The 21,286-nt window shown below is 38.4% G+C and overlaps 1 protein-coding gene across 1 annotated transcript in view; it reads left to right on the top strand.

Moving 5' to 3' along the window:
- xylt1 (xylosyltransferase I) overlaps window positions 1-21,286 on the top strand; it is a 65,382-nt gene that overhangs the window by 22,498 nt on the left and 21,598 nt on the right. The window contains exons 2-4 of the mRNA XM_059557977.1: window positions 11,931-12,453; window positions 16,898-17,070; window positions 19,059-19,261. Of these exons, the coding sequence (XP_059413960.1) occupies window positions 11,931-12,453; window positions 16,898-17,070; window positions 19,059-19,261 (899 nt within the window). The remainder of the gene's footprint in view (window positions 1-11,930; window positions 12,454-16,897; window positions 17,071-19,058; window positions 19,262-21,286) is intronic.

Below are 21,286 nucleotides of genomic sequence, written 5' to 3'. Positions count from 1 at the left end.
CCGAGTCCCAGACCACTTCGTATGCGAGGAGGCTACATGTCGAGCAATCTGTCTCACAAGCAGCACCTCGAGCATTCATTAAGAAATCCTTAGCTGAAAGTGGCTGGATCCATTGTGGATTCTCTCTAATTACTGCGCTGCCTCTTTTGTATGCCTCTTTAAACACTCTGCCTACAAGGCTTTACCCCCCTCATTAACAACGGTTTCCTGTCGACGGAAAGGTGGTAGTTTTTTTTTCTTTAAATAAACAATATGCGTGGAACATGACATTTTTCTCTGATAACAATAAGGGACTGGGTTCATAAAAATCCTCTTAAGAAAGAGGTCAGTTCATTTCTAAAGAGAAAGTCTTGAAAAGTTTACAAAGATTTTCTTAAAAGCATATAGGTTTTCAATGACAAGAATTTTGAGTGAACTATCCCTTTAATAAATGTACTTTTTTTCGACCAGGGTTGAAGTACATTTTATTTCTCATAATGCATTGCTTGTGTTGAATTTCTTTGAATTACAGTTCAGTAAACCTCCTCCTGTTATTCCAGTTCAACTTCCTGTAAAATTTGTCCAATTTTTTTCAAATTCCAGCTCATTAACGGAAAGGGAGCCATTTATTCAGTACAGAATTTTGCCCAAGCCTGCTACAGAAGAACAGAATGTGTAATACTGATGAGATGTGGGTTTGGCTACTGGAAACCTCTTAAAACGGGTCAGCTTTCGCTAGTTGAGCTGCATGACTCCGTATACCTCGGACTTAGGAAAGCATTTTCTGAGACAGTACCAGAAATCCCTACCATAATGGATTACTGTTGACCACTTGATACAAAAGCTGAGGCCTTAAACCTTAAAGCAGAGGGCTAAGCCTGGCTTAATGTTTGCTCATTTGCACTGGTGATAGCTGTGGGCCTTGTGCTTCAGAGAGAAGAGGATGATGCCAATCAGGCCGTGTGCCAAACAGGTGCTCAGCGAGCTAGGGGCTGCGTTCAATGGGAAAAATGTCACAAAGCGCCCCAAGCGGAGGCTTAAAAGGAATCTCAGGGCTCTTCACAGAGAATTCAAAACTGATGATTCTGACTTTAGTCCACCAGCTGTGAAAGGCAGCTTAGTGCAATAAATCACAGACCAGATAGAAGTTCAAATGTAAATCTTCATGCTTGAGGCACTGTTGTTAATAACCAAACAATTAGAGCTCATGCATTTGTATTAGTTATGTTAATTTGTTAATGGTGAAGTCTGTACGGATGTATCATAGCTAAATACAAAGTTTTAAATAGAATTACTATATTTTTTCATAAACTAAACATATTATTGTCAGTAATGAAGCACAAAACAGCATTTCTCTATCTCAAAATAAGCCTGTTCTGTAGCTATCATAATAAATCCTAAAACAAGGTTAATTTTTTTCAGGTTGTGGAGTTAATAAAGCAAACATAGCAAGGAAGTAGGTCAGGGTGCTTTGCAGTGACTATTCGGTACTTTGTGCTACATCTGTGTACAAATGATCAGTCATGTTGTGGCAGGCCATGATCAAGCCAAGGACTGATGATCGCCTCTATCTTTACGTGCTTGAAAAAAAAGCTCTATGTGCTTTCAAGTTCAGAAGCTCGATAAACATTGAAGTTGTCGTTCGAAATCCCGTGATCATGTTCCGTAGCTAGTTATCAAAAGGCTGTTTGAACTAGTTACATTCCCCATCCATCATGACTGTTTGTCAGGAGTATAAATGGGTTTATCTGAGTGGTTTTGTGTGCATAGTGGAAAATAGCTAAGTGGCTTAAAATTACAGACCATACGGAAAGTGGAAATACGATGGAAGCTGAGCTAAGTGCGTGTTCTTGGTTATTGTGAATGTTTGATTGTGCATGTTTTTCAAAAATAGCAACATTTTGTATTGAATCTTTTAATCCATCTCGCTCTCCCTTTTAAAATTTGGGTAATTGGATAATGTTAACAGATATAGAGATGGGCATTAATTTACCAAACTCTCATTTGGTCTGGCTTCATTCTGTTATGTAATGGACACTTTCCATAATTCAGACAATCGCAATAAATTGTTCTACCTCAAAATTTTCCGCACCGTTTCACTCTGAAATGTCAGATTATAGAAGTAAATGTGTTTCAAAAACATGTGCAGGCTTGTTTCCGTTTGTCATCTTTGCTGTCTTAATTTTTCTTCTCCTCTTGCCTTTTCTCTCTCTTTTTCTCCTCTTGTAAAGCCTCATCTGCTTTTTCTCTCCTCTAATGTAGTATCCTTGTTCTGGCTTTTTCAACATGGTCTCTCTGACTCAAAGTGGTCGTGTAGAACAGGGGTTCCCAAACTTTTCCATTCCATGACCCACCTAGAAAAGTGTAATCAATTTCACGACCCACCAAAATATTTGAGAAAAAAAAACAGTTGACTACTTTAAGCCTAATCTTACTTAAAAGTTTGATGACAGAAATTATTTAAGAAAAATAACCATTTTATTTTAGAGTACAACTGAAAAATTTCACTACTAATATTTTATTAATATTTAACTAATTTTTGTTTACAGACGTTAAAATATGTAGTGTCCATAAAAACGTGAAACAGGCTCACTCCAGTGAACTGTAATCTGCGCTGCTGTGTTTTGTTGCAGAAAATGCATTCATGATCCTTCCGTATGTGTCGGCGAGAACGGAGCACAATCCAACCCTTTTTTAGAAAAGCATAAGAAGCAAAGCAGAACTATCTAAAACAGTTTGGAGATTAAGATAATTGTGAAATAGGTTAAAAAAAATAATAATAAACGTGTCTCATTTTAAATAAACAAAAAAAAAAACTGGATGACATTTAGTTCAGGCAGAAATTTATTTTTACAATGGTTAAATAAATGTTCAGCAATATCTTCAAAAGATTTCTGAACTTTGGCAAATTTTTCTCTAAACAGAGATGATACGTCAAGGAAATATTGCGAAATTTTGTACATTTTGGTATGTGGAAATGTTTAAATCTTGTAGTGTTACAATTAACCGTGGGAACGGAGCGAGGCCGGTGGAGTGATTGGGAAGCAACACCTGCTCCACTCACCGATCTCTTGTCCTACAAAGGAGATCACAAGGATACAAAAGAGGAGCGATTACAGTGAAGGACGAGAGAGGATCAAGCCTGGTCTTTTATTTGGTGTTTGGTATTTGTTTAAGCCCCTCGCGGATGACTGTCGCGCTGTTTTGTGTTTATTTGGTTATTAAAACTTTGTTTGATTATCCGCCGGTTCCCGCCTCCTTCTTTTTTAATGTGTTACACTGGTGCCGAAGCCTGGGAGGAAGGAGGGACGCACCGCCGAAGTTCCCTCACCGTTGGGGTAAATCCACGGTGTCATCGAGCAGGGCGAAGGAGTCTGTCGAGGCGGTGGGCTGGAGTGAGTTGCCGGGCACAGATGAACTCACTCCAGCTCACCGCCTCGGAGGAGGCGGGAACCGGCGGACAATCAAACGAAGTTTTAAATAAACACAAGACAGCACAACAGCCCCTCGCGGATGAATGCCATGCACAAACAAAAACCAAACACAAAATAAAGCCCAGGCCTGGTCCGCTCTCGTCCTTTACTGTCGTCTCTCCTCTTTTATATCCTTCCGATCTCCTCCGTGGGACTCGAGACCGGTGAGTGGAGCAGGTGTCGCTCATTTCCAAATCACTCCACCGGCCTCACTCCGTTACCACAGCCCTCGGCCCCGCCCCACTCGTCACATTCGTGCAGCCCTAGACTAAATTATGTGAGTGTTTGTGCATTGAAACGCAAATTTAGCTGCTGCCAAGTGACTGACCAAGTCGCGACCCACAGTTTGAAAACCCCTGGTGTAGAAGAAGGTGTTGTAGCTCTGACAGTCCGCTTGGCTGAGCTGGGCTTATTTGTCATCTCTAGTGCAAGGTGCTTTTCACTATTCTAACCAGTAGACCACTCATAGCTGTGAGCAAGAATGGCTACAGTACCAGACAAGAACATTGCTGAGATTAAAACCATGTAACAGATGGAAAGAGGAGGACAATGTCTCTAGGTATGCAACTACTGTACTGCTAGATCATTGGTTCCCAACCTGGGGTCCGCGCCCCCCTCAGGGGGGCGCCAGAGTTCACAGGGGGGACGCGGGAGCGGATATGCTTTGAGGTGAATAAAGATGCATAGAATGTTCTACTAATAATTTTATCTAAAAATATTTTTTATGCCAATTTCAATTACAATTTCGTTATTTCAAATGTAGGCGCGTTGCACGTGGCAAGCGCGCTCATAATGTAAGAGATGCCGATGCGACCACAACAGTGCCCAACATCCAATGGCAAACATAATGCAAGCGGAACGAAACTGCTCGTTATTGTGTGCTTGACGGACCGTTTATCAGTTTGGACCAGTGCAGTGCGAGCCGATCGTGATCATGCGACGCTGTTACTACACAGCGCTAATAAGAGATCCAGTAAAGAAAGCATTTGAATTTGCCACAGAAGTAATAACATCGCTGCGAGATCTAGAGAGAAACATTCACATTTCTCCGTTATTAACGGATCAAACAGCGCGTGGAAACCAGGAAGAAACATTGTGCCGTGAATGAACTATCCAATGTCCAGATCTGCAACATTCACCATGGATTTACTGTACTAACCGAACCATGAAAGTTTGGCAGGAATAGTAGGCTATAATGCCTTCAAGTAACATTACGTAGGTTTTATTTTGACATTATGAATACAATTGCTGCCCTCAAATGTTAATCTGAAATAAAATAAACCTTGGTTTATAACTACTACAATTTCATTTTTTACCAAGAAGCTGTTTTGTTTTATATGCTAATAAGAAGAATCAATTATAGATCCAGAATTACTCAAAGTAAAAAATAGCACACTTTATTATGTTAGTTTTAATATAAAAAAAAGAAATCAAGGCAATTTCTCTGGCATTTCTCTCTTTTGCTGTATCAAAAACGTACCGAACCGTACCGTGACACAAGTGTATCGTATCGAACCGAACCATGAATTTTGTGAACAGTTACACCACTATATTTGTGCTGGGGAAAAAATTAATTGCATCCAAAATAAAAGTTTGTGTTTACATAATATATGTGTGTGAACTGTGTATAATTATTTTGTATATAAATACACGCATATGCATGTATTAATTAAATTTTTTTTGCATGTATATACATTTATACATAATTTATATTATATATAAATAAAAATAATTTATATATAAATAAAATATTAAATATATACATGCATATGTGTGTATTTATATATACAAAATAATTATACACAGTACACACATATATATTATGCAAAAACAAACTTTTATTTTGGATGCGATTAATTTTTTCCCAGCACTAATATATATATATATATATATATATATGGGGGGGGGGGGGTCACGGATTGTTAAATATGTACATGGGGGGGCCCCAAGGAAAAAGGTTGGGAACCACTGTGCTAGATCAATCTTAAGTGTGGTTGCATGCAGGCTTGTTGGACTGCATGTCTGGCTCGACAAACAATGAACGACTTCCTCTGTGGTTGCTGCTGTTTGAAAGAAAGGCTAGGTTAACCCTCAAGTTCTTTCTTTCTGTCTGTCCTTGTTGTCTGCCTCTTTGTTAGGAACAACTGTTCTGTTTGAAGAGGTGATGAAATCCCAGAGCCAATTTTCACTCAATCTACCTATTATCTGAATCAGTTTTAATTCAGTTCGGTTTAGCTTGGCTATCACCACCACCAAGAAAACACAAGATGATAGCAGATAAGATGAAGATGTAAACACTTTGAGAGTATTGTAGAAATTTTGGGTTACACCACTGACGAACATCTAGTGCTTGGCTTTGCTTAGCCAATAGCATACTACTTTTTATAATTTTGGTAGTAAAAAGTTTGAATTAGGGCTGCATGATGTGTCATTTAAGCATCGATATCGCGATGTACGAATCAACAATAGTCACATCGTAGGAGGTGTGATGTAGGCTGTCGTGGTTGATCCGTTATTCATTAACTGTATGGGCCAGCTGCTCCCCGGCCCTTGCCTTGACGAATGTTATTCGCGGATTAATTGCACAGATTAACCATCATAGAGTGAAAGTTAATCATTCGCATGTGTTTTTAAGTCCTGTCAGTTTAACAGGGCGCATAAGTAGAGCAGAGAGAGAGAGAGCGAGCCCCGGCCGCACGCACACGCTCACCTTCACCGTCTTCAAACAACACGAGCGCTGTCTTGCTCTCTCTCCATCGCGCATATTAATCAAAATCAATTGACACGATGGTGTCGAAAATAAATAAATAAATAAAAACTATCCAGTGATGAAATGTTTTCTTTGTTGTCAAATCTTGTGCGATATCCTAAACTGCAGAGATAATTACACAACGCGTGGCGTACACGTCTGATTCGCGAACTCACGAGACGTCTGAATTGGTGTATAAAAAAATCTGTAACACTTTACAATAATGTTCTATTTATTAAACTATTTAACTACATTATTTAACATTTACTATTACTAAACTACATTTCTATAACATTGTTTATTTCAACATTTAGGCTTTAGCCTTCATTGTTGAAATCAAAAGTTGTACAGTATTTGTTAACATAGTTAATGCACTGTGTAGTAACATTACCAAACAATGAACAGCTGTGTTTTTATAAACTAAGATAAACAAAGATTAATAAATATAGTAACAAAAGTATTGCTCGTGGTAAGGTCATGTTAGTTAATATGTTAACAATTCAAACCATATCCTAAAGTTACTAACAAATAATTTACTCTAATTTAAATAATACTCTGATGTTTAAATCATTTTAAATGAGAATGTAAGTGTGCTCACCCCATTTTTGTTTGTAAGAAAAAATTAGATTAGATTTCATTTCGCAATGTATATCGCAGAAAAATAAAATATCGCAATGTCATTTTTCCCGAATATCGTGCAGCCCTAGTTTGAATACTGTGCACAATTTGCAGATTTGCTGAATGTGTAATGACTGACATTGGCCAAATTCAGAACAGAATAATTAGCTTCCTTTCATGAGTATGAATTTGAATTATATAGGCCACACCCCACAGGAAGCGGAATTGCAGTTTGAAGTGAAATTAAGGAATTTATCAAATTACATAAAAAAGTGTTGTTCCAGTATGATCCATACATTTCTTAAATATAAAAATATATACAGTATTTTTAAATTAAATTGAAAGTATAATTGAATAAGAGTAAACATTTGACATTTCAAACAATTGATTTGTTAGTTTTTTAAGGCCTGTGTAACTTTTACAATAAAATATACTGTATAAATTTTACACCTTTTTAAACTGTAGACAAACCTTTTTAATACCGAAAAATACATGTAGTTACATGAATGTTCCTTCCTTTTCAAATGGATTTCAGTTCATTTGAATTTCAGAATTGTTTCATTCATTTTTATTCTGTATCCATAAATTGCAATTGCAATTCTGCATCCAATATGCTGCCTAATTAAAAAAAAAATTACATTTCTTCCTATTCAGTAATAAATGGCACATTACCTTTGATGACCTTATGTATCTCACATCGCAGTGTGCCTTAACTGACCCCCTACTGTATTTCCATGTGAGTAATATCAGCCCTAATTCACTTTCGTGGCTCATTATTTCAAAGGACTTGTACGAGTACTAATGTTTGAAATGTTTATTGTGGCATGTACTGTGCTACTGTTCAGAACAAAGCCCTAGTGTTCTTTTGTATTTGTCCAGAGTTTGACCTTTACAGATAGGTCAGCTGTGGCTGTTTTTATTTCAGATTCAGAGACACACTCTGTGAATGAGAATTTGATGTGGATCGCTGGAATTGGTTCAGTTTGATTGGGTAGCTTGTAGACGTCACAGTGATTGATAGTGTTGGAAAGGTGAGAGTTGGGTTTCAGTACCTGTCCCGCATACTATAACTAGCTGGCAAGCTCACCTTCTGTGTCTAGTCTGCACATGTGCCCCTCTCCCCACCCCCAGCTCTCTGTGGCTCATCCAGCACTGACCCTTAGGCTGAGAGGTCAGCCAGAGGGCATCCTCTAGGAAGGTGACCCCTGGGGCACAGGGTGAGGTAAACTCTGCCGACCTTCTACTGGGGGAAACAAACTGTGACGTGTTACAAATGGTCATAAATAGCATGAATAGTGATTGGAAGTGACTTGGATTTGCAGCCAGCATTCCCTAGTGCATACTTATTGCATTATTAATTTTTGGTAAAGCAAACTGTGCAGTGTTAGATTTAGTCAGAGGCTGTGAGATCATTCATGGGAAGTGACATTTTAGTGCCTAGCCAATTGTCTTGGTTCATAGTCACATAGTTTCTTTGCTTGAACTCTTTTCATGTCTATATCCATATGTGCACCAGCTCACACATCCATTCCCCATCCATATTTTTTTGCACAGTCAGAGCTCATATCTGGTAGCCTTATGCTGAGTCATGTAATGTTTCCTGATGTCTTTTTGAGTCAGCTTCACAGAGGACTAAAGAATTTATGACTGTCCTAATAGTGTTTCCATTCAGTCCCAGTGCTGTTAGTCAAACAAGCTTCTGCTGAGATGCGATTCACCCTTTTGTATCCAGACGACTCATAAATTAATAAAATAAATAAATTGATGCATTTAGCAGATGCTTTTATCCAAAGCGCCTTACAGTGCATTCAGGCTATCAATTTTTACCTATCATGTGTTCCCGGGGGGAATCGAACCCCCAACCTTGCGCTTGATATCGCAATGCTCTACCAATTGAGCTACAGAACTCATGGCCTGCGTTTTGATGTCTGGTACATGACTTGTGGGAATTGTCGATGACGTGTTTTTTGTTTGATTTTTTGCATATTGAATTTTAGTGGATATTTAATTATTATCATTAGTAATGGTGCATTCAAAAAGGAAAGCATCCATATTATAGTTCATACTGAATAGATGTTAGAGTAGTGGTTTTCAGCCTTTTTGACTCCAGGGCTCCTCTTTGTTCAGAATTTACTAGGGATTAGGGATTTAAAAAAATATTTTTCACTCACAATTTCTAGCTTATAAAATATTCTAGAGCTTAACTAAAAAATATTTCATTATGATTAATTAAAAAAAAATTTATAAAATACAATGTATAAATGTGACATTACCTGGACTTCCTGGTATGCTTGGCAGGACTTTGCATGTAAAAGTAATAAATTCTCATGAAAGTATTGCTACAGTGCAAAAAAAAAAAAATTTCTTTGCCCAAAATCAGTCATTTTCTTTATTTCATTATTGGTTTCTTTAAGTTTTGAGGTGAAATTATGCTCTTAGGTTTTTTGACTTTCCACAGGGCTCAGATCGAGAGATGCAGTTGGCCTGGATCAGAGCAGATCAAATACATAAGTAGTATTTTATTATTCCCACATTATCCACGTATCAGCTGCTAGACTGTGAAGTCGGAAGAAAATCAGGACAGATTAAGGGAGTGTTGTTTGGTGTTATGTTTCATGTGTGCACTCTCCCTCAAACCTTATTCATTCATTTAAACCATTAAGGTGTACAGTTACATATAACTATAGTTGTCAAACAGTCTCTGACGTGAGGCTTTGAGAGAACAGGCAAGGCAGCATTCCAGTGTCGGACCGTTCCTCGCCGCCGTGCCAATGACTGCAGAGAAATCTTCTTCAAATATTTTGTCATTCATATCAGCGGTCATAACTACCCAGAAACACTGCACTGGAAATCTCTACTAAATGGACTAAATCATTCCTACTGTAAGCAGTGAAGCTGTGAACGCTAGAAGCGGCTGTCTGTGGCACAGTAGACTGTACTTTTCTGTTTCCTTTCAGATTGTTGAAATCAGAATCTCTGCCAGCTGACCGCCCAGCTTTAGTGTTCGTGTGTGTGTGGCCTGTGATGTTCTTCGCCATCAGAGAGGCGGAAAAAGAGTCCGATAAAAGTGTGCTTGATAAACGAGTGTGCAACTCCCACCATTCCTGTGATGGATGATGCAAGAGATAGGGGAGCCTCCTCCCCTTGAGAGAGAATACAGAAGGCCTGCGACTGCCATGGTGCTCAGCGGTGCAGAGCAGGGCTCCCAGAGCACCTTGGGAAATGACAGATTTTTGCAAGCGATCGATAGTCTTCTCTCCAGCAGCCTAACTTACCTCCTGTGGCTGCTCAGGCTATTAATCCCAGGCACTGTAATTTCCTCCTGAAAGCTCCTGAAGGAGGAGGTGGAGCAGACGGTAGTGGAGTCTGCTCTAAACGGTAGCCTTTAGAGGGCCAAAGTGCAGGTGACGCGACAGGGATTTGTCTTCGAAAGTTTTCCCTCACAAATAATGCACTCTGCTGGTTCACAAACAAGCTTTAATAAATGCTTTGTAGACAAAATTGCACTGTTACGGTAAGGAAATGAGAGTTGCAGCAGAGCCTCGTCTTAACTTCCTGTCCTCATTTCCTTTGCTTTGATTTTCTCTGTTAATTTGTCTTCATTTCCTCCTATTAATGTCTCTTTTGCTGTCTTCTGCTATGCACAGCGTCCTTTAAGCCCAGCCCAGTAAACAGTGGACAGAATGAGTTTTATAAGGCAGAGACATCCAAACTCTCAATATAATGTATTGACTCTTATATCGACCTGCCTTTGGAGTTAAAACAGTCACTTGTTTGTTTACTCTAGAGCAGCGATCATCATGTCTGGCTCGCAAGATCCTGCAGAGTTTTGCTCCTCTAACCCTAATCAAACACACTTGAGTTTTGCTAATCAGTGTCTTCAGGATCGTTAGAAAATCACAGGTAGATCTGTTTGATTAGGTTTGGGGTAAAACTCTGCAGGAAAGTGGATCTCGCTAGCCAGATTTGAGGATCACTGCTCCAGAGTGTGCATGGTCATGTCAGATTATTTTTTTTTTTCATATGAAATGTAATGTATGCGAACAGTTCTGTTCGCCCTTTAATTATTTAAGTAAATAGGAGTTGTATATGCATGGCTGAAAATCACTGTTAGCATAAGTGGCAACAAGCTGAACTGACTTGCGGTAATGGGAATTAAATGCATGCTTGCAGAAATTTTTTTTACTTTCAAATAAAAAATAGTTTACACTTAAAAAAAAATGTCTGTACTTTAAAAAAAAAGTTTTAAATCATTTGACAGTAACCAACATCTTCAGTTTCAGTATGAGACTGAGTTGGCGTTTGACTTTGAGCTGAAATGGGCGAATAACTTGCTAATGGAATCAACAAAAGATATAAAGAGATTTAAAAAAAAAAAAAAATAGCACAGTCATTTGCAAATCACACTGTAAATAGTCGTCCTGTCATGTCAGAGATTATACCCTCTCCTAATGCTTTCACAGGTACAGAGATGTCTCCTGTAATCGTAGCAGTGCTCAGGGCATGGCTGCGATCTCCTTCCTGTTGCAAACACTGTTACCAGTAGGATATTTCATCAACAGTGACACTTGCAGGAAACTGCAAAATATCAGAAATGACCTGAGGTCATGCTCCCTGTGAATTACTGTGTGGTTAAAGTCTGATAAGGTTATAAACTCTTCTGAATAGTTTCACTGTCATATTACTCAAATACCAGCAGACACCTGTCTGAATATGCCATCCTTTTAGAGCACATAAGGAACTAGATGTTTTCTGAAATGTAAAACTGTGAGAAGTGCTGTGGGTGGTTTCCAAGTCATTGGTGTGTGCTTGCTAAGGTGTTTTGTGAGACTGTTAGCAGCATGTTAGCAGCATGTATGCAGTTCCTAGTGTGTTCTATGTGGTTGATAGGAGGTTGCTTATTGACCCAGGTCAGAAGAGCCCATCTCAAGGTCTCTGATATTCTCTGTTCATCCTTCAGTGTAAAAATATTAGATTTGTATTTACCGTTATATTGTTCAACCAAAAAATTTCTGATTGCTTGTAAAAGAAATAGAGGTATCATACTTGATGGTGTTGTGTTCTATGTGGTAGCAGCTACTGATTTTGCCCATTTTGTCTTTATGTTTCAGGACGGCTACTACTCACACCGGCCCAAGGAGAAAGTCCGTGTGGACAGCAACAACGAGAACTCCGTTCCCAAAGACTTCGAGAATATAGACAACAGTAATTTTGGGCCGCGTTCGCAGACTCAGAGACACACACCCAGCAAGCACAAACAAGGCCTTCTGGAGAAGGCGCATGCGCAGCAGAGCCTGAGCAAGAACTCCAATGAGGTCATTCAGTATGCACAGAATAAAGGTGGCTTCAATCAGACACGCACCAAGCTTCAGCGAAGGGCCGATCCCACCCTCCGTCCACAGCAGTCCCAGCAGCACCGGCACCACCTTCAACAGGCCAAGCGATCGGCTACACCCACCACCGACATCAAGTACGATCAGCCGCCCAAATGCGAGATCAGTGGCAAAGAGGCGATCTCAGCCCTTTCTCGTGCCAAGACCAAGGAGTGCCGGCAGCAGATAGCAGAGGTTTACTGCCGCCACAAAGAACGCCAGCTCATGCCCGAGAAGGTCACCCGCTACTGCCCCGCAGAGGGTGAGTAGACTCTTGATGGGAATTTTGTGACTTTTAGTCCATTTATAAGCTTTGAAACCTTTCATGAAGAGTTCACATGAAATAAAACTTATAGCTGTCTGTTTTAGAAATGCATGTTATTGATCTTAATGTGAATGATTGTTTCATGTGTTTAATTTCAAATTAGGTTTTGATCTATAATGTTAATAAAAATGATAAAACTTGATATTCCAGTCAAAAAACAAACTTATCTCTGGTGATGGATGCCAGCATCATTAATTTAGTCCGCAGAAACCTCACCCCTTCACAATCCACTGCAACATGAATTAATTTTTCAGTGCAATGTCTACATTTTTCCAAATCTAAATGGCAACCAATTTATGAAACCGCCTTTTCTTTTTTTTCTTTTTTCTATAATCCATTACACTCGGATGTACATCAAGTGTTAATTTTCCTGGAAAATGGACCAAAAATACTGATAACTCATCCTGCACTACACAGATTTTTGTCCAATCAGATGCTCTATAGAATTAAAATGACTCGCCCCCTCCAGCTAACTAGCAATAGCAAATGGGTTACGGCTTTGACGTAAAAAATGGGTGAGCCATTTGATATTCACTGGCCAAACTTCCTTTTTAAATAGTAAGTACATCACCACAGGAGAGAAAAACTGTACTTGTCAGGTCTTTAACTCAATGTCCTGATGTTTTCTTTTGGGATAAGCACTGATTATAATCATCAACCTGCACTGGCATGAAAGGAGACATTAGCTGGAGTTTATGGGAATTTAAGATAAATAATGCTCAAAATAATGATGGTTTTCCCAAAATTAATTGCCATCCTGTCTTTGGAGGTTTATCGAAGTAGCACATTAAGAGTCACAGGGCTGGTAACAGACATTCACAACACTTGTAATTACAATCAGAGACAGGCTGGAAATGAGATTGTGGATTTCCGCACAAGGTTAGACGGATGTAATTGCACCCCCCATCCCGTCTCCATCTCCCATAGATGACTGCAGAAACCGTATTCATGCAATTATGCACTGCTCAGTCATCTGCACACAAATCAGGGCTGTGGATGCGTTCAAATAGAACAGTGACCGATCTTCTCAGGGCTCAGAGCCTCTGCCCGGAGAAACTTCTGGAAGCCAGAATGTATTTTGACAGATATGACAGGGACATCACCACAGAGACATAAGTCTGGGACATGCAGAGGTTGTAAGGGGGTGGGGTGGGGCATGAACGCATCTATTTCCAGCAAGTACAGTAGACCGAACAAGCCACAAGGATGGTGTTTGTATTTATTTATAAACTGTAATTGCATTATGCGGTAACAGACGAAGTCTTTGATGGCAAACACGTAAGTGGTTTGCCACAGTTATGACAATTAGTACAGATTTTTCACGAACCGCTGTGACTTCCGTAAAAAGTTGACGTCAGAATTACACAGTCACCTCCTTCAGTCACCACCCCCACTGTCCCACTTTCCATCTGTCAAACCCCCAGACAACTTTAATTTTAATCACAAAAACCATATCGGCCGACCTGTAACGTTACACTCTCACTCAAAGTATGGACGATCCGACAGGATTGTTACTATGAGGTGGATCGCATCTAACATGTTTAGTAAAGACAAACTCATCGTGTCTATCTAGTCATGATGCATATGTATACACATTTCAATTTCAGCAGGCAACTATTTTTACAGCTACATTATTGTTCCAGCCACAATTAATCACAACAATGTATATACAATTACAAATGATAATATTTAAATCGTCAGTTTGTTGTTTTACAGAAATGCACAGACATTTTTTCATACACAACATCGTGAGATGCAATAAACATATGGCAAAAAAATCTCGTCCATAACAACAAAAGACAATACTTTATTGAACCTTTTTAATAAGTGTGCGCTGCAAACACAAGCATTTTTGCCAAACGTTTTTGTCCAGTCCGCTCGTTTTATTGCATTTAACCATAGCTGTCATCGGTTTGTTTGTCTGGCAGTGGAAGCAGATATGCGATCAAATTTCTAATTTGAGGCTGTACTACATCGATTCCGGCACCCAACATCACAACAATATGATATTTTAAGTGCCTTAAGTAGCCGAATCTGCGCTGGTTTGAGTGGGCCGCCTCTAGTTTTGCTGCCTCCAGCTAGCGCTGTGACATTGGCTGACCCTAGTTACCTGTGGTTGGCCTTGCTGTGCGTCACTCAGAAAACAACAGGCCAATCAGAAGAGAGGCTCATGAATATTAATTAGACCGGCTAAAATTTTCCTGTTCTTAGCAGAACTCCTGAGAAAGGAGCTGTAAAAATATATATTCTTAAGGACATCAAACAGAAAAGTGTAAAATATGGAACCTTTAAAACAAGCAATGTTTTTAAATAGAAGTTGAGATTTTTTAACTGAACGGTAGGATGTTCATTCCTACAGCTACCATATTGAAAGTTGCAAAGTTTTCATTCATTTTTCTTTTTTCTACTCTTCAAACTGTTTGTATATTTGCTCTGCTCCACTCTGCTCTGTAAGATTTTTATCATTACCCCGTTATGTAATTACGCTTAATGTAATTACACTCGTTATGTAATTTTCCTCTAAATACACTACCGTTCAAAAGTTCATGGTTTAAAATATAAAATCTTCCATGAAAATATTAAGCAGCAAAGTTGTTTCCATACCAGTTGTTACATATAACAGTGTTGACTGAATTTTGATCAAATAAATGAAGCCTTGGTAAGCATAAGAGACTTTTATATATTTAAATACCAACCAACCCTAAACTTTTAAACAGTAGTAGATTTTAGATCAAAGTCTTTTAAGACTGTGTTTAACTGGCAGCGAATTCTTGTGGGTTATTGCCATGTCATGCTCGTGATAGAGTGGTATTGGAAAGATCTTGGCGCAAGAGGCAATACAGATGCTTCAACCTTGAAAAGGCGAAATCTCCATTTCTGTTCCTAAACGTTAGTATAGTTTTATAGCAGGAGCAGTGTTTCACTGAGAACACACAGGAAATGCAGCGAAACGCAGGGACAGGTGATGGTCAGGCCTTGAAGACAAAGGACACTGAGGGATAAGATGATGTAATTGCTTTTAATAAAGCACCTTCATGCCTTTCCCAGCCTCCACCCCTCCAGTAATGGCCATATTCTCCCTGAGGGCCAGGAGCGGTGCCTTCTCCTGCCCCCGTTCAGGCTCACAAGGTCTGGGAGGCCGGTGCACTTTGAAACAGTAACGACAGGCTCAGCTCGTCAGATTATAGTCATTACCCCTCATGGCCCATGTCTTCAGTCAGCTAGGCCTTGCGCCAAAACATAGTGCCTTCTGTGTAATTTTATATGTGCATTTAAAATTAACCTCATGGCCTGTAATGAGTAATTCAGCTTGCCCTTCTTTAGAAGTGGCAGGCTATACCATGACATGGAGAGAGAGGCAGTCCGCCACGTATTTATTCTGTGGGCATTTTTAGAAAGCCACAAATGACCAAGGCTCAGCCCTTGTGGTCTGCGCCAAGCTATTTGTGAGTGCTGAATGTATGTCCGAAGGAAGGTGGGGATGGTGTCTTATATCAGCCTTTTGTGGAGATGGTATCAGTGAATCACTTATAGGCCAATAAGTGATCATGTGGTGGATCCCTGCGGTTCTTGATTCTGGCATTACAGCAGTGTCTCGGATGGACTGAGGTACCCTCAACTCTGTTTAAGTGTTACAAAGGTTTTTCTGTTTCATCTGGACCATTGAGGGATACTCTCCATCTCACTGACTATGTCACAGTCAGTTTTTGAGATTGATGACTGTATTTATTGATAGGAGTCTTTCCTGAAATCTCCTGTTCTTACACTAAACAAAGACCCTTTTATATTCCTGTAGTTAGAGATGTGAATAATGACTATAACCATATTTGCAAAAGTTGGTGACCTAAAAAATAAACTCTAAATACATGGAAAGTATTTAAATATTTTAACAATATAGACCAAAACCTGTAAAAATGAATATTCATGACTACTATAACTTTTCAAATCAAAAATGGAGACTACCGTTTAAATGTTTGGGTTAGGTAAGATTTTTTGAAAGCTGTCTCTAGTGTTCACTAAGACTAAACTTTATTACAGTTTTTTATTTATTTGTTTATTTATTTATGCTATTTTATTATATTTTAAAATATCATTTATTCCTGTGATGCAAAGCTGAATCTTCAGCATCATTACTCCAGTCTTCAGTGTCAAATGATCCTTCAGAAATCATTCTATCATGCTGATTTGTGTATTATTAGAAAACAACATGCCCCTAATAAACTTAAAACCAGAAACAGGGTGCAAATATTAACTTTTTTTTTAATTAAATTTCTGGCAACTGACAATATGTTTTAAGTTCAGATGTGGCTTAAAATTATAATAAAAAATTAAGTCTCGAGTCCATTGTGGCTCATGTATGTGTGTATGTGTGTTTGTGCAGGCAAAGTGAATATAAATGTGCAGTGGGAGGACGACTCTATGGAGACGGTTCCTGCTGTACCGGTGCGGATAGCCTTCATGTTGGTGGTCCACGGACGGGCCTCACGCCAGGTGCTGCGTCTCTTCAAGGCCATATACCACACGTCTCATTTCTACTACATTCATGTGGACCAGGTATGTCTTCAGCACCCATCCAGTTTTATAAATATTTAATATCTATAATGATAAGAAATGACCGAACAGCAAGAGAGTTGTTGGGTTATTAGTATGTTAACACTATAAAATACAAAATGTAAAACATTAAAACAAATTATATAAAATGAATGTATAAAAACGATTTGGAGTATTTGAATATGTATAAAAACTATTTGAACTCACTCATTAACTAATCAGTTGTTGGGTGAATAGTTAACCATCTCTAAAAGCAATAGTGGGGGATGGGAAGAGAGGGTAAACAGTGGCCTCCAGCCCCTCCATTCATTCAGTTCAAAAGCCTAATGGAAGGATTTTAAAGTGCCATACTTCAAGTCTCTTTCACACCATTTACTCTCTCAGCTTGGCAAGTGATAGAGTGTGAACATGAAAGGCTGTTTGTTCACACACACACACACACACACACACACATATGATGCTGCTATCCCCCTCCCTTAATTACACACATACAAAATACATTTAATGAGCTACTAGAATTTATGGCAGGAATGCGTAGGGTAAGTGCGCTGTCTTGTAGTTTCAAAAGAGCAGGATAAAGAGCTGCATTTCAATCAGTCCATCATTGTGGAGACAAGCTTTATAACTCAATAAAACAAGAAGAGGAAAAGAGAGGAGTTAAAGGTTGGTTGGTATAACACAAAACACACAGGAAATCAAATTTGTGATGTGTGTATCTCAATAAGAACATAGTGCTTCACACTCGCATGACCAAATTTTACCCATCTTTTTTATTTTATTTATTTTATTTTATTTTTTTTGCATTTTTGTAGTCTTTTCCTGTTTAAAAATATTTAAACATCCCAAAAACAATACATGAAAACTTGAGAAATAAGATAGCGTTAGATCAGTAGCTCTCAACCCTTTTCTATTCACAAAAACCTTTGTATTCTAGTGTTGTTACTTTTCAAATTCCATGTAATAATTTTTAAACAAAACAAATTCAAGATAGATTTAAACATTCAGTGTTCTTTTTTTGCAAAAATGTCACTGAAGATATTCTATACAACCTGCAATATCAAACAAGACCACAGGGAGATGCAGAAGGACTGCATATAAACTACTATACCGATCCATTCATAATCACTAAACACAAAAATACAAGTGGAAACATTCTGAGTGTGGAAACTCAGCGATCTGAAGGCGGCTCGACATCAGTGAATAGTTCCTCTTTCAGAACAACGTGATCGTGTCTGTGTTTGGAGCATTTAATGTCCATATGTACATAAACACCACTGATCCTCACAAACTTTTCCAAAACACGCATATTGGATATGTATCAGTCGATTTTGGTTATTTAATTGTGCATTAATTGTGTTTAGATTAACTTTTACATTTTTTACCTAATTATGTTTAGATGGCAAAGGTAATCTTTCAAAACGAATCATTTAATAGTTTTGTGTAATCTCTAGCAAAATTTTCTAACTAATATTTTCATATTGTACATTACAGTCTTGTTTTGCTTAAATTCACTTGTAGCATTTCAAATTATTGATTTAAATTGTTAGTGTTTTATTTTTTATTTAGTAATATTACATATTTAATGACCAAAGTAATTATTGGCTACTGGATTGAATTTTAATACATGTGCATGCATACTAAATTATCTTATGTTTGTTTAAAACGTTTTACCAATGGGCTAAGAAAAGTCCATTTAATTTGATTTAATTCTTTGAAAACAAGTCTTATAATATATTGTGCAATTTTGCTTTTCAAGTAAATGCCTGGAAAACCAGACAAATTCACTGACTAAGAAAATGTTGCAGGAAACACACATTATAGGAAACTCTGTGCCACTTTGAAAAAGCCTTATCCATTTCATTCAATCAGTTTTTCACCCCACAAGGTGCCCTTAGTGGATGGTCAGACTTTGTTTATCTCATAATAACACTGGTCAGATTTGACCGACTGATCCCAGATCAGGCTCTAAATTATCTTATTTCACCTCACAGCGATCCAACTACCTGCACAGGCAGATGGTGGCTCTAGCTCACCAGTATCCTAACGTCCGGGTCACACCGTGGCGCATGTCTACTATATGGGGGGGTGCCAGCCTGCTTACCATGTATCTGCAGAGCATGAAGGACCTGCTGGCCATGCGTGATTGGTCCTGGGATTTCTTCATCAACCTGAGTGCTGCTGATTACCCAATCAGGTGAGTCATCGTTATCTCGCATTACTCCACTTTTGACTGATTATTCTGTTGATATGATTTGCATTGCTTGGATTGTCATTGTTTTCTCTCAGGAATAATTCAAGATTATTGGTTGCCACAGAGAACAATTGAGTTAACACCTGACTATAGCATTTAGCTGTGGGCTGCTGGGAGAATAGTTCCAAGCAATGTCACAATTTAGTTTAGCAGGGGGATTATGGGTAATTGCGATCACCATTGGCTGTTTGATCTGGTGTAAACAAGCTTGATGGTTCATAGAACTGTTAAGGGATTACATTTACGCATCTTGTGAAGATTGTACTTGTTTATTCTGAATAAGCTCAATTTAATATTGACAAAGCCCAACAACACAATAAAAAAATACAAGGAACTTGAAGATATTGAACTTAAAGGGGCTCTTAAATTAAATGAGAGCTTGTGGACTTTATTTAAAATAAGGAGATTAAATAAAGAAATACTGAATATTAGAAAGTAGCTGCGCCAGAAAGTTATGCGTAGTTAAAATATATTTAAAAAATTTATGTATGTATATATATATATACATATATATATATATATATATATATATATATATATATATATATATATATATATTAGGGTTTGGCGAGGTAACTTGTTATTATTGCATTAAACGCATTAATTGATTAACGCAACAATTATTTCATTGGGCATTAACACCATTTTTTATTTTTATGAAAGTCCGTTGCTCACTGGCTCTGAATACACACAGACAAACCATGGGTCACACGAGAGGGGTTGGATGTTGATCAGTACTGGTTTGGGATGGGCGTCATCATGTGTCTCAACTAATGAGAGCATTGTGTGTGGGCCTAAGACTGCAACAGCGCTCACTTGAATGCTCCCTATGAAATTATTTAGGCTAAGAATCAACATTCACAAACCACTGTCCACTGTTATTTTTAACAGAAAAGAATGCAACGTGCTCGTAATCACGACTTCATAAATGGGAAATAGGACGTTTCCTAAATGCACGTGAAGACAGCAGAGAAGCGAAGTGTAGTTCATTGTTTTGTTAACTTTGTGGTTTATTATTTTGAGTTGTTTGAGATGCGGTAACACACGGCCCTCCCACAATATATTGCTTTACAGATCTATCTCTCTTGCTGCTCAGAAATGTTCACGCAATCATACAGCATGTATCATAAGTTCTGTGCTCCGGCACGGTTAGTACTCACACTACATGCGTACCACGACCTAAGCCCAACTGAACTTTGCTCTGGCCCACCTCTTCCAACCGAGCCAGGGCCGGCTAACTGAAGTATAAATGAAAACTGACGTAGGTCCTATGCAGAAGGTTAAATCAGCCTTTATTCTCCCACATCCTGTACACACGAGTCTCTACCTGCCCACACTCGCACTCGCCCATCAAGTGTTGTCCTGCGCCGCAGTCTGCTGCGTTGGGACCCGCAATCTCTGCAGGTCTCTAAGGTACCTGTTATAATGTCATGATGGAAACACATGGATGCACATAAACTGACAGTCACCACTGATAAGCTGGATAAGCTACAATGAAAATATTGTAGAAGCTTAATTTACTGTGAAGTTGCTTTGCAATCATTTGTATCATAAAACGTGCTATACAAATAAACTTGAATTTAATTTAGTTGAATGATGGAGGCTCTGGACTCTGACCATAACTTTTTTTTTATAACAAACTATAAAATATTTTCTATAAAAACATTAATGTCCTGGCAGTGGCAAATAGCTTGTTTTATATTTATTTGTTTTATAATTTGATTACATTAATGTTATAAGTTGAGATTTACAAGAAATATTTTAACTGCCACTGACTATGTAAAAGGAATACTGCTATAAAAAGCACCTTATTTGTTTAAAGTGTTTGCAAGCCAAATGTTATTGCTTTTTTTGTTCATATAGCATTACTTTTAAATGAATACACTACTTTTGAATGCATTATTGAATTTTGTGCTTAATCCGATTAATCGCAATTTAACATTTTAATCGTTGTCCAGCACTAATATA

This window comes from Carassius carassius, chromosome 9, assembly GCF_963082965.1.
Source record: "Carassius carassius chromosome 9, fCarCar2.1, whole genome shotgun sequence".
NCBI lineage: Eukaryota > Metazoa > Chordata > Actinopteri > Cypriniformes > Cyprinidae > Carassius > Carassius carassius.
This window is presented reverse-complemented; position numbering and strand designations above follow the sequence as displayed.